The 14,457-nt window shown below is 36.0% G+C and overlaps 1 protein-coding gene across 5 annotated transcripts in view; it reads left to right on the forward strand.

Moving 5' to 3' along the window:
• RanBPM (Ran-binding protein M) overlaps positions 1-14,457 on the forward strand; it is a 35,777-nt gene that overhangs the window by 5,741 nt on the left and 15,579 nt on the right. For 3 of the 5 annotated variants that reach the window (XM_067776216.1, XM_067776218.1, XM_067776217.1), the window contains exons 2-5: positions 1,796-3,507; positions 13,617-13,787; positions 13,859-14,049; positions 14,120-14,307. In XM_067776216.1, coding sequence (XP_067632317.1) covers positions 1,830-3,507; positions 13,617-13,787; positions 13,859-14,049; positions 14,120-14,307 — 2,228 coding nt within the window. In that variant the 5' untranslated portion in view covers positions 1,796-1,829. Of the gene's footprint in view, positions 1-1,795; positions 3,508-13,616; positions 13,788-13,858; positions 14,050-14,119; positions 14,308-14,457 lie in introns of those variants that run through there. The other 2 variants (XM_067776219.1, XM_067776220.1) reach the window with 1 other exon arrangement.

Raw genomic sequence — 14,457 nt, forward strand, 5'->3', positions numbered from 1 at the left:
TAAAAGTGGCCCATATAAAATGCCTAAACTTGAAAAGAAAGAATCAACTTTAATTTTCCACCTCTTATTCAATAATAAGTATTTCCATGTTAGAACTCGAAAACTTTTTCTTAAACATTTACTGCCTAATTGTTACACATGTACAATTTCGAAGTTAAAGCATCCATTTAGTGCTAGCTCCATTAAAGTGCTAGCTCGACCATCTCGGGAACGATTTATGTGGCCACATTAAACCTTCAGGCCATCCCTCCCTCCCCACCGCGAAGTTCCAAGAGTTTGGGGTCGCCAGGGCCTCGTCTGTTAGTGAAACAGGATTCGCCGCGGATAGGTGAGGTTGACAATTGGGCTTGGAGAAGCTATATGTTGCGCTGGTAACCTGAAAAGGTTGCGATACACAACCCCTTGAATCTGGTATTTTAGTCGCCTCTTACGACAGGCATATCTATCGCGGGTATATTCCAACCCCCTAACCTGCTTGGGGTAAGTTAAAGCAGAACTTAGTTCCTTAAGCTGCTTGATAATAGTAGCTTAGTGAGTGCATGCTCGGTGAGTGCATTAATCGTTACAACAACAATATATATCAGAATAACTCGCCTTCAACACGACTACTGGTAGTTATTTCAGTGTAACCCAGAACGTAGGTAAAATACGATCATAAGTTCAGTTCATTGTACATCGTTTTACGACTGGTTGCATCTAATAGTTTTCATCGATATTAAGCCTTAGAAAACATGTGACACAAATCTCAAAACTGATGATTTAACACTTTTGCTTCGGAGTTTCACCTTTACCCTTCTTCTAGTTTTCTGATATTTATCCCTAAAGTTTGAGAATAATTGTGCAATTCACAAGTGTCGTATTCATAATAAGGGCCTCATTCTCTATTACGAAACGGAACGTATGTTTCACCTCAGAAACCAATCGCATTTACGCGAATTAGCAATTTCTAAGATGAGCCCTCAAGTTGTACGCCGCAACAAGTTTATCGGAGTGTAACAAATGTGCGAGCCCGACTGCAGCGAGACCGAATTTTTCGATCCCTGAACCTTCGGTCGGTCGGTGGGTTTAGCCGCTTCACAGGACAGACCTGGCATAGTGGCCTTTAAACTTTCGACGAGTGCTACTAAGACCACGGAATTGATGGGGATTGATCTTTTTTTCTTGCAGCGATAAGAAGACCCCGGTGGTTTTAGAGTTTTATCGATGTTGATGGCCTTGGCCTGATATTCATTCGGTACGTTTTGAAAAATGGTGCCATTAAGGTACTAGCTTGGCCATCTTAGGAACGATTTTAAATGACCACATTGACCCTTATAGGTCATCCATCTCACTCGTCCTTGAAGAACTTGGAGTTACCAAAGTCTCGTCTGCAAAATAAATAGTATTTACCAAAGGTACACGTGACTGTTATTTGGTTTGAAGAAGCTAGGAATTGCGGGAGGGTTGCCATATACAACCCAATGAATTTCCAGGGATTGAATATCATATACTCCTATAAGCTGTTTGTAGTTCTAAAAATTTGAAGTGGGAATACTTTTTCTTTTATCTATTATTTGTATTTACTTTTTTATGCAATTTAATTTTTATTTCTTTTAATTAATGAAAAACAAGCTTTCTTATACTTTTAAGCTCTTTTTACTATTGATGTTACGACGATGATGTTGATGATGATAATGAAATTCCAGTTACGGCATAATTTATTTAAACTCTACGAACTTTTCCTTCCTTTTAAAACACCCCCAGCACACATTTTGTTGAAATGATACTAAAATGTGTGTACCAACCATATTTTCAGTTTGAAACAAAAAATAATAATAACAAAATTAAAAATGGACACCGATAATGATAATGAACCGCAATTAAATTTGTCGTCGACGACGAACAGCAGCCAAAGCAGCAGCAACAATAGTAGTAGAAGCAATCTGCTCGCCAATTTGCCAATACTACCATTATCTGATAATAATGAAATGAACAATGAACTGCCACATCTCCCAGAGCATGCTGAAGAGCCATTGCAACTGGCATTCGAGGCCGAGGGGCACAATGGTGCAGCGGTTATGCCCCAACCACTACCACCTCCACCGCCATTGGCCTCACAACCAGCGGCAGTAGAAGTAGCATCTCAATCGTTGTCCGATAATTCAATTTTCTTGACACCACTTTTATTCAATAATAATTCCACTCCACCTCCTTCATCCTCTCAATCATCATCATCAACATCGCCGTCATCATCGTCACATAATTTAATTCAATTTTATCATAATCAACAACAACAAGATCAATTACACTCTGTACATACGCATCACTTTCAACATTCTCCCTCTCCTTCCATCCAGCAACACGCACTTCTACCACTACCGTCGCTTTCACTACCAATCGTACCAGAACAAGCACAACAGCAGCAGCACGATCACGCACACAGGCAGCAAGAGGAAACATCGTCAGCAACATCGAGCTCAGGTGTTCAAATAGAACAACAAACTTTGTTGGTGCAACAGCTAGAAGAGAACGACAATAACATTATTGCTCGTACAATTGATGCAGTGGTTTCAAATGCCATAACGGTTGGTGCATCTAATGAACTGATTGCTGATATCGCAACAACCAGTCAACAGCCACAACAACAAAATCTGCAACAACAGGAATCGTATGCAGAAGGCCGATCTCAATCTGTATTATCAGCAAATTTAAGCAATGCTCAACGCTCAGAGGGTGTAATTGGTGTACTTCCAGAAGTGGGAAGTAGCGCGACAAGCCAACGTAACCGAACACCTCCCACATCACTGCCATTATTGTTGCAGCAGGAGGACGAAGAGAATATTAACGCTGATATAGATCAAGATCCAGGTGACGAATTGAACGTAAGCGCTAGCGGCGCACAACAAGTTGAAGCACCAAAATCATCATCAGCTGCACACTCTTCTTACGCTCCTCCACACTTTACACATCATCCATTCACGCATCCACTACAACAACAACAACACCACCACCACCATCATCATTATTATCCCAATTTCGGTGCCTGTAGTAGCAGCGGCAGTACAAACAATTCACCGTTCGCATTTGATATACCAGCTTTTTCGGGCAGCGACAGCGACGTGTACGGCGGCGGCATCGCAGGGAGCAGCAATAGCGGCGTCGGTGGGATCGGTCTCAATTTTTTAAGTGATTTGAATTCTAGTAACGTCGCCAATACAACAAACAACCTTATACAATCGGTGAATATGCTTGGGAGTAGTAGCAATAGCAGTAACCCGTCTGGTAGTGGTGGACCGGGAACTACCATGCCGGGTGCCATCACTGGTGGTGGTGGCGTCGGCGGTAGCGGTATTAGCAGTCATCATCATCATCACCATCACCATTCCCATCAGCAAGTGACTGATCGTTTAAAAATGCTCTATCCTAATGTTAATGAAGCTGAAACTCCACTGCCACGCTGCTGGAGTCCACATGATAAATGTCTATCTATTGGACTATCACAGAATAATTTACGTGTACACTATAAAGGTGAGTACCCAGTCCAATTTCCTTTTTTTTCATACTTACATATGTAACACCCGAAAAGACCATGTTGACGTAGACTGCCACGACTAAAGGACCTTTATGCCAGGAATTGCCCGGTGAATCCAGTACTCAAAGAACAGTACCCAAAACTTGTGGAAGAGGAACCCATACTCCCCAGGGAAACGCGAGTCACTCTAGCTCAACTTCGATCTGGATACTGTAACAGGTTAAACTCTTACCTATCCAGAATCAACTCCGACATACAAAATATATGCCCCGCTTGCAATGTGTCCCCACATGACACCAACCATCTCTTTAATTGTAATGTGGAACCAACGCCTCTAACATCCCTCCCATTATGGTCCATCCCTATTGAAATTGCAAGTTTCTTTGGACTCCCGTTAGAGGACATTGATGACAATTTGTGATTGGTCGCACCTATAGGATGGGGCGTAGCACTGCTACAACAACACCTAATGGCTTGACGGTATAGTTCTGTCAATAATACTCTCATGGTGTAAATATTGTGCAAAAAAATTAAAATCGTTCAACGAAAGCCCCAAGCTATAATAATTAAGATCTTAATCTTCGTTTGCACGAAAAATTACCCAGAAGATGGCGTAACGCCGAAACTGCTATACCTCCCAACCCAAATTTTAAAAGGCTCAAGAAAAACTGTTCCACCATTCATCAATTATCCACTCTGTCGGAAAACGTGAAGGATGGCGAGAGGTGCGGAAGAGTAGAGGTATAGAGAGTGGTATCAGAATAGCAGGAGGGAAAGTGAAAAGGAGCCAAAGTGGGAAATAATAGAGAGGAAGAGTTAATGGGAGGGAAGTGGAAGAAGAGAGGGAGAGAGATGAGGAAGAAATTCATGAAATTCTTTCAAAGTTATGTAAGTAAATCAAATATATAAAATCTGGGCTGATCTTTCGAAAAAAACTTATTTATTCAGCGATGTCTGTGAGGTAGATAGAAAGAGAGAATCGAGATAGATATAGACTTCCATATATCAATATCGAAAAAAAATTCGATTGGCCCATGTCCGTCCGTCTGTCCGTTAACACGATAACTTGAGTAAATATTGAGATATCTTCACCAAATTTGGTACCCGAGCTTATCTGGACCCAGAATAGATTGGTATTAAAAACACAAAAACCATGATTATTTAGTAAATAATACACCTAGAATGTTGAAATTTGACGTGTGGACTGATATTGAGGCTCTTGATACAAATTTGAAAAAAAAAAAAAATTAAATGGGCGTGGCATCGCCCACTTGTGATAAAACCAATCTTACAAATATATTAATCAAAAATCGCTAAATCTATCGTAACAAAATTCGGCAAGGTTGCCTTTGAAATGCTTTGAAAAAAAATTTACGAAATTGGTTGAGGACCACGCCCACTTTTATATAAAAGATTTTTAAAAGGGTCGTGGACGAATAAAATAAGCTATATCTTTGCCAAAAAGAGTTTTATCTCAATGGTATTTCATTTTCAAAGTGGATTTATAACAATAAATAGGAAAAAAATTCAAATTGAAAAAAAATGGGCGTGGCACCGCCCCTTTTATGACTTAGCAATTTTCTATGTTTCGGGAGCCATAACTCGAAGAAAAACGGAATGTGATAAAATTGGGTACACAAATTTTCCCTATAGCAGAAAATATTTCTAGTAAAAATGGACGGCATCGGTTAAAGACCACGGCAACTTAGATACAAAACAAGTCTAAAAGGTTTAAAAGGGTCGTAGACTAGAATAATAAGCTATAACTTAGCAAAAAATAGTTTTGAATCAATGATATTTCACTTATCAAGTTTTATTGTAAGAGGAAATGGGGAGACATTTTTTTTTAAACGGGCGATGTCACGTGTTATGTAGAAAAGTAATTTATCTGAAATGAAATGTACAATTGAAGCTCACGCTGAGTATATAATGTTCTGTTACACCCGAACTTAGACACCTTTACTTGTTGTTTTGGTATTCAATAATTGAATGTACCTAAATTCAAATTTGCTTGTCACACTTATGCTGGCACAATCACAAAAAGTTAGGCCTTGTCAATGATAGCAGAGCTAACTATTTTAGTTATGAACCTATTTCAACGGCACTCGCAGAGTTTAACAAGATTTCCTCTACTCTTGATCTAGACTTCGCACTTCCTAGATCATGTTTTGGTACTAAAGTTGAATCATATTATACTTAATCTGCATATGTTGGAATATATTTCTTTGTAAACATTAATTTAGGATTGCTGTAAGATGTATGTAATCATAGACTTAATAAAGTGAATTAAATTGAATTGAAACATTTTGTGCAAGACTAAAACCGGTGCCGTTTGTCGTATCGGTGTAGTGGTATCCCTAACGTAACCCTATACGATACATTGTTATCAATTAATGGTGCCTTAACCTAAAAATCGTGAAAATTTCATAAAAATGAAGAAAACGCAAAAAATTACAAACATATTTCACAAAAAATAAGTCTCCTAGTAATAACGTATCCAAAACAATGAATAAAATCTACAAAAAGTTATTAAATTCACCAACTCAAATATTTTTAGGTTATGGATACGGCGAAAAACCAAAAACCAATTGGTTGGCTGCGATACGGTTACGTCCTTAGCGTTACGATACGGCACCAATAATCGATTATTTTGATTCCCATACCGTTGATCGAATCAGCTGTTATAAGGTTACCGATACGGTTACTGATAACGCACCAATGTATGCAGCTTAAAACTCCAGCTATTACGACTGGAAATGCTATCAGATCTAGAAGTAGCAAGTAGCATAAGTCCTAGAAAGTATCTAATATTTGCCCAGAGGAGGGAGCTGTTCTGTAGCATAGGTCTTGGTTTTTGATAGGGATTTTCAGTATAGTCGTTGAGCAAGCTTCAGGTAATACTATGGACTCATTTCGTCTATGTGAGGTCCACGCGGACCAGCCAGTTTAACCTAACCACTCCCACAGTCTTTTTCTTTATATCTAAGGTCGATTATATTAACTCAATTTTGTAGTTACTCGCTAGACTTCCCCATTCCATGAGCAAAGGTTAAAAATTATATTATTCAATAACAGGAGCAATCCATTTCTGTGGATGGTTTTTCGCTTGAAACCTGGTACATCAATCATCAACTTCATTTCACTACAGTTATTTTTGTTATTATTACCTTCGTCATCATTTTCCATTCCCATTTCTATTGCTTGTTGTCATTTTCGTCTATTTCTAGTTCGTTACTTTTATTGAAAACGGTGGTGTACCAATTTCTGCCATTTTATGATGAACTTCAAAGAAAAGGGAAAAAACTCAATAACCATAACAGTGATTGAACAGAATGGAAAATAAGTACGAAGCTGCACAATATGAAAAACCCACAACTCAATCATTCGTGCTTGGTCTCTATATGTCATTGGTCTGGAGTATTTCTGTACTTCTATTTTTTAACGCACAGTCCTTACTTTTGTTTGCCCTCCACTATTCTGTCTTGACATTAACCTACGTATGTACATATGTTGTGCGTAATTGTTGTTTGTCTTGTTATGGCAGCAACTACCTTACTATTGTTGGTGGTGTAATGATAATGGCATCAGCTGATAAAGGTTTATTTATTGCGTTGATTTGTATTTGATTGACAATTGATTATTACAAACTGAAAAGTACAAATACTGCGTTAAGTCCATTAAACCTCCACGTGGATGGTGATCTTCCATCCATATTTATTTTCTCTCGACGACAATAAATAATTTTAACGGGAAAGTCATAAGTATCGAGTACTAGTGAAGATTAATGTTAAACTTGTGCTTATACGGCTCGGTAACTATTTCTTTTAAATTACAGAAGTTATGCTTTTTCTATATGCAGTACCTGGGCGACCGAGCTTTGCTCGGCAATCTTCGAGTATGGCGCATTACATACTTTGTTTTACATGTCATCATTAATCAAACTACTTTTTTTATATGTACATATATTATATATTTTTACTTACCAATATTTGATTTCCTTAAAAATAGATTTCAAAAACATATCAAACAATAACCGCAAAATGAACTGGGATGAAAAGTTTGAAATGGGTAATTCCAGCCTATAGTATAAGGGATTGTTATGATAATTAGTGAAATCCAGATCTAAGTTATTTAGGTCGAGTACCTTCATACGCCGAATTATTAATTTCAAAAATTTTTTTAGTTATACACTATGAAAGTCACAATTTTACTACATTCCAGAAACTTGTAAATTTTACGAATGACAACTATCAGTTAGTTTAATTAAATGTCAACTTACTTCCCTAAGCGCCATCTGTTGGTAAGTAGTTAAATGGTTAGATGTCGTTTTCAAATTGAACATATGCCTCTAGTGTTCAACGGCAGCAAATTACCATGGTGAGATATATTTTTGCTATGGTGAGAAATCTTTCTAATAGTAATCTGTGAGAAATTGCAATTATTCATTTCATATTTGCCAAAAATATGCATTTAAATATATTTTGCTAGAAATTAAGAAAATTAAGTCGAATCATGTGTAAGATTTTTTACGAAGATTTTTAATTTTAATGTTCTCCTTTAAAGCTTTAATAGAATACGATTAAGTAGAGTACTATTTCGTCTAACTACCCCAACCCTAAATGGCAACCCTACTCAAAAGTGTCCCTATTGTAATGCGGAGTGAATACCTTTCGTTTGATATCCATATCGGCATACATCATGCAATGTTTTTTTATTTCAAATAGGTGGCAACCCTAAATGGCAACCCTACTCAAAAATGTCCCTATTGTAATGTGGAGTGAAATACCTTTCGTTTGATACCCATATCGGCATATCTCATGCAATTTTTTTTTTTTTTTTCGAATAGGTGGCAATCTCGTGAAACATTCTGAGTGGCAACACCTAGGTAAAAAGTCTAGGAAGGTGATACATTATCTCGTGCCAAATTTCATTTAAATCGGTTGAGCCGTTCCCGAGATCTTTCGGCTATACAAATATACAAGAATTGCTCGTTTAAAGTTATAAGATAAGATAAGATATCGCTCGTTTACTTCAATAGTGTCACAACTCAAAAAACGTGAATTTTGAGTTAATAACATATAAACGTACCCAATAACATGATCTATGTTTTATAAAAAAATCTTTGTGATCCGTTACAAATTTACGACGTACTATACTAATGAAAATATGCCTTTATATGCGCAACATATGGCAGTTAAAATCTTTGAATGACTCTCCTGGAAAATTGTGTTTTTTGAGTTATGACACTATTGAAGTAAATTAGCGATATGTATTTATGTACATACATACAAAGATGTGCTAAAAGTTAACATATGAAATTATTGATCAATGTTGTTCTATATTTATGCGAATTTATAGAGACAAAAGGATTAGAAATTAACAAGTAAGGGTGTCTAAGTTCGGGTGTAACCGAACATTAGATACTCAGCGTGAGTTTCAATGGTACAGTTTATTTGACATAAATTACTTTTATAATCATACTAAGACGTATTTTAAACACAAACTATTCCCAAGGGATCCTAAGTCCGGTTGTATTTGTTGTTTATTTTACATATTTATTTACATATCTGCCATTTAAAGAAAAATACCCAAAACATGAAGCTTTCGATATGTTTCAATATTATGAACTTTGGTAACATAGCGGTTGATTGTAACGGCATAAACAAATCGAGATAAATATAGACTTTCGTATATCAAAATGCTCAAGATGAAAAAAGGATTGATTTAGTCATGTCTCGCCATTGGCAATCATCTCCCATTTAAACTCAGCCAAATTGGATGATAACCACGCCCACTTTTTATATATATAACATTTTGGAAAACACAGAAACCCTGATTATTTAGTAAATAATACACCTAGAATGTTGAAATTTGACGTGCGGACTGATATTTTTTAAAATGGGCGTTGCACCGCCCATTGATGATAAAATCAATTTTACATATATTAATCATAAATCAAAAATCATTAAACCTATCGTAACAAAATGCGGCAGAGAGGTTGCATTTACTATAAGGAATGCTTTAGAAAAAAATTTGCGAAATCGGTTAAGGACCACGCCTACTTTTATATAAAAGATTTTCAAAAGGGTCGTGGACGAATAAAATAAGCTACATCTTTGCAAAAAATAGCATTATATCAGTGGCATTTCATTCCCCAAGTGGATTTATAACAATAAATAGGAACAGCTTCAAATTTTTAAAAATGGACGTGGCATCGCCTCTTTTATGACTAAGCAATTTTCTATGTTTCGGGAGCCATAACTCGAAAAAAAATTAACGGATCGTAATAAAATTGGGTACACAGATTTTCCCTATAGAAAGGAAATATTTCTAGCAAAAATGGACGAGATCGGTTAAAGACCACGCACACTTTTATATAAAAGATTTTTAAAAGGGTCGTAGGCGAAAATAATAAGCTGTATCTTAGCGAAAAATAGTTTTGAATCAATGATATTTCACTTATCAAGTTTTATTGTAAGAGGAAATGGCGAGATATTTTTCTTTTAATCGTGTATGTAGAAAAGTAATTTATCTGAAATTAAATATACAATTGAAGCTTACGCTGAGTATATAATGCTCGGTTACACCCGAACTTAGACACCTTTACTTGTTTTCTTTTAAGGCTTTATTTTTTCCAATTTCTTACAATAAAACTTGACAAGTGAAATATCATTGATTCAAAACTATTTTTTTTTTTGCTAAGTTATAGCTTATTATTCTAGTCTACGACCCTTTTAAACTTGTTTTGTATCTAAGTTGCCGTGGTCTTCAACCGATCCCGTCCATTTTTACTAGAAATATTTCCTGCTATAAAGAAAGTATGTATTCTTTCTTGTTATAATTCCACTTGGAAAAGAAATACTACTGATAAAAAAAGCACAGCTTATTTTATTCGTCTATGACCCTTTTAAAAATCTTTTATATAAAAGTCGGCGTGGTCCTTAATTATTCTTCGAAGCATTCCTTATAGTAAAGAGAATTTCTCGGCCGAATTTTGGTATGATAGGTTTAGCGGGGTTTGATTTATGATTAATAATATTTGTAAAATTGATTTTATCAGAAGTGGGAGGTGCCACGCCCATTTTCAAAAACCAAGATTGTAACATCAGTCCACACATCAAATTTCAACATTCTAGGTGTATTATTCACTAAATAATCGGGTTTTTTTGCTTTTCAATACGTTATATGTATAGAAATGGGCTTATTTTAAAAAGCGATGGGACATGAGTACCAAAAACCCATATACCAAATTTCAATAAGATATCTCAATACTTAAGCTATCGTAGGCGCAGACGGACGGACATGGCTAAACCAATTCTGATATATGGAAGTCTATATTTATTTCCATTCGTTTATGCCGTTACGATCAACCGTTATGTTACCAAAATTAATATAATTTTCAGGAAAAATTTAAAATTGGAAGGGAAGCACGGCCTGAATCTCCTCGGAGGTAAATCGCGTTTTGTGCACTGAAAGAAATGGTGCTAGTAAAATCAACAAATCGATTCTGTTGTTCTTGACTTAACGGAGATTCGGTGAAATTGATCGAATTGCGGTTAATTCGACCGAGTTCTTTGTCAAACGAACAAATTAGTTTAGTCATTTCAACAGAAGAGAAGTTGTCGCTCTTAAGTTAACAAAATTCTGTAAAATTGACAGATTCCTGGTCAATCTAACTGATTTTTCTGTTAACACAACTGATCTCACTGGGCATTTCAACAGCGATCAACAGTCAATACATGAGCAAATTTCAAAGAGAATTTTACGCTCACTGCGCTCTCTACTTTGTACTTATGACGATGGTGCCACTTGTTTAAAAAAATACCAAAATAAGAAAACCACCAAATCGAAAAAACACACAAAATGGGAAAACAACAAAAAACTAGTTTTTCAGTTATCAATACAAAACGAAAAACCCTTTTTTGAATTTACTGTGCTAAAAATTATGAATACCGGGACACCTATTTATCGGGTACAATTTTGCAACTTCTCTTCCAAGCGAAATGGAAAATTGCGCCCTCTTATTGCAAAAGTTTTGTTTGAACGAACAGGATTTTTCCAAAGTTAGTAACATTTTGTTCAAGTTTTTACAAATTTTCGCTCACACGAACGAATTTAATAAGATAATAAAAAATATCCTTTTTTAGTGTTGATGTTTCCGACAACATAAAAGTTTGAGTTGTTTTGAAATCGTTTCAACTTAAAGTGTTACGAAAATTAAACTTGCCGAATTACATGTAAAGTTACTCCAGTGGTGAATTACCTTCCTGCGATTTAATTCTTTACTTTTCTATAGCTTGCAGGTTCTCTATTTAAAATGTTATGTCAAACATTTATACTAAAAGTTTTGTTCGAAACAATCAAGTGTGACAACTACATGCGAGAGAAGAAATTGAGAATGAGCTGAGCTGCAACTGAAAGAATTGAGAAACAGTTTTGTGACTACTATTTTCATTTCTATTTGCAAAGCGAAGTTCAAAACTATAAATTAAATAAATTATAAAATATAAAATTTAGTGAAAGTGTATTTAATAAAACAAAATAATAAAGTGTATAAAGTTTAATGTGTGCCAGCATATTTGATGTACGCACAATTGAAGTTCGGTTAGTAAGTGCCACCGTGGTGTGATGGTAGCGTTCTCCGCCTGCCACACCGTATGCCCTGGGTTCGCACCCCGGGCAAAGCAACATCAAAATTTTAGAAATAAGGTTTTTCAATTAGAAGAAAATTTTTCTAAGTGGGGTCGCACCTCGGCAGTGTTTGGCAAGCGCTCCGGGTGTATTTCTGCCATGAAAAGCTCTCAGTGAAAACTCATCTGCCTTGCAGATGCCGTTCGGAGTCGGCATAAAACATGTAGGTCCCGTCCGGCCAATTTGTAGGGAAAATCAAGAGGAGCACGACGCAAATTGGAAGAGAAGCTCGGCCTTAGATCTCTTCGGAGGTTATCGCGCCTTACATTTATTTTTTTTTATTTTTAAGTTATTTTGGTGCCATCGTAATATAGGAAATAATCAAAAGTAGCATTCGCAAATGAAGAGAATCTCATTTTAAATTTTCTCGTAGATGTATCGCGCCAACCTTTTATTTTTATGTTAAAATAATATTGTAATATAGCATACCCTGCCATTGCTCACAAAAAAAAGTCACAGACATACTTATCTAAGCTTCTTTATCTTACCTCTTCTCTTCTCTCTTATTTCCTCTGCTCTTTTCTCTTATTTCCTCTTCTCTTCTCGTTTTTTCTAACGTTCGCTGTACTACAAAAAAGAAAGAGTCAGTTAGACTAGATTGGTATAATAACCTGTCTATCTATCTTTTCTTGCCTGAATTTATTAGGTCATGCTGTGAGGATTTCTGTAAAGTTAACGATACATGTGTAATAGTTGGTTGGAACCTTTTAGACTCGTTTAAATCAACTAAGACGCAGGTTCTTCTTTTAAGCGAAGATTCAAAGTTGTTGAATTCACTGAATTTAAAATATCAATAAGGCTCGTCTTGTACTTCAATAATGTTAGATTACCCAATTCCCTGGGGCAATGTGTTAGAGAATTAGAATGTGTACTGCCAGGTTGAGGAGACACACCACGTTTTGGAAATTATTTAAACTTTATAGGCACCATTCCAGGGCATCTTGGAGGAAACACCAAAGCGACTAGTTCTGCTTGCATCTTCGAGGCCTCAAAGCAGAACTGCACCGTTTACGAATAAATTTGAGAAAAGGAAATTTAAAAAATTACAAATATATATAAGAAAAGGTCAAATGAATTTGAGAAAAGGGTAAATGTATATCAATGCAGCTATTCTCAATATACTACCTTTGATTTATTCTCAAAACCAGTCCGAAAAGCAATACTCTGGAGTTCGATTTACCACATATGATGCATCACGTGGCAGCATGTACCCTTAACCACCTCACCTTAAACTCCTTTCCTTTGGTTCGACATATTTTCAAGCTTGAAATTTACTACATACGCCTTCCTTTAAACCTTACTGAAGGTTTTATTACGGACTGACTCAAGGACTGCTACTAAAAAATTACTTTTAAGTTTCTGATTACAACAACAAAAAGTTTAGAATTCATATATAACTCCATTTTCTTTCCAGGCATTGGCAATAAACATAACGACGCCGCCTCCGTGCGCACAGCTCACCCAATTCCACCTGCCTGTGGTCTTTACTATTTTGAAGTGAAAATTATATCAAAGGGTAAAAATGGTTATATGGGTATTGGATTGACTGCTCAACAATTTCGCATGAATCGCTTACCAGGTAAAGGCAGCGCGAACTTTTTAAGCAACAAATGCAAATAATTTTTTTTGGTTTCCCTACGAATTTCTTCTTTTCAGGTTGGGACAAACAATCGTATGGTTATCATGGTGATGATGGCAATTCATTTTCCTCTTCTGGTAATGGGCAATCGTATGGACCGACTTTCACTACAGGCGACATAATTGGTTGTTGTGTTAATTTTGTGGACAATACATGTTTTTACACGAAAAACGGCATCGATTTAGGTATAGCATTCAGAGATTTGCCGGTGAGTGTGAAAAATATTTAAATTTTTTAGCGAAATATTTGTAATTAAAATAAATAAAATAATTTTACAGAGTAAACTTTATCCAACGGTTGGCCTACAAACACCCGGTGAGGAAGTGGATGCAAATTTTGGTCAAGAACCATTCAAATTTGATCAAATCGAAGATATGATGAAACAAATGCGGGCCCAAATGAAAACAGCAATTTATGATTTTCCTATGGCAACCGATCAGGGTGATCCAACAACGCTTTTACACAAGTATGCAGCAAATTTGATCAAAAATTGGTTATTATTATATAAAAAAAATAAAATAAAAACATTTTAAGCACTTCCTTTATATAAATGGACACAAACCAGCGAAAAATGTATCCTTATATAAAGACATATTCTTGCTAAACTTTGATTTTT

Source organism: Eurosta solidaginis, chromosome 3, assembly GCF_040869045.1.
Source record: "Eurosta solidaginis isolate ZX-2024a chromosome 3, ASM4086904v1, whole genome shotgun sequence".
Classification (NCBI taxonomy): Eukaryota; Metazoa; Arthropoda; class Insecta; order Diptera; family Tephritidae; genus Eurosta; species Eurosta solidaginis.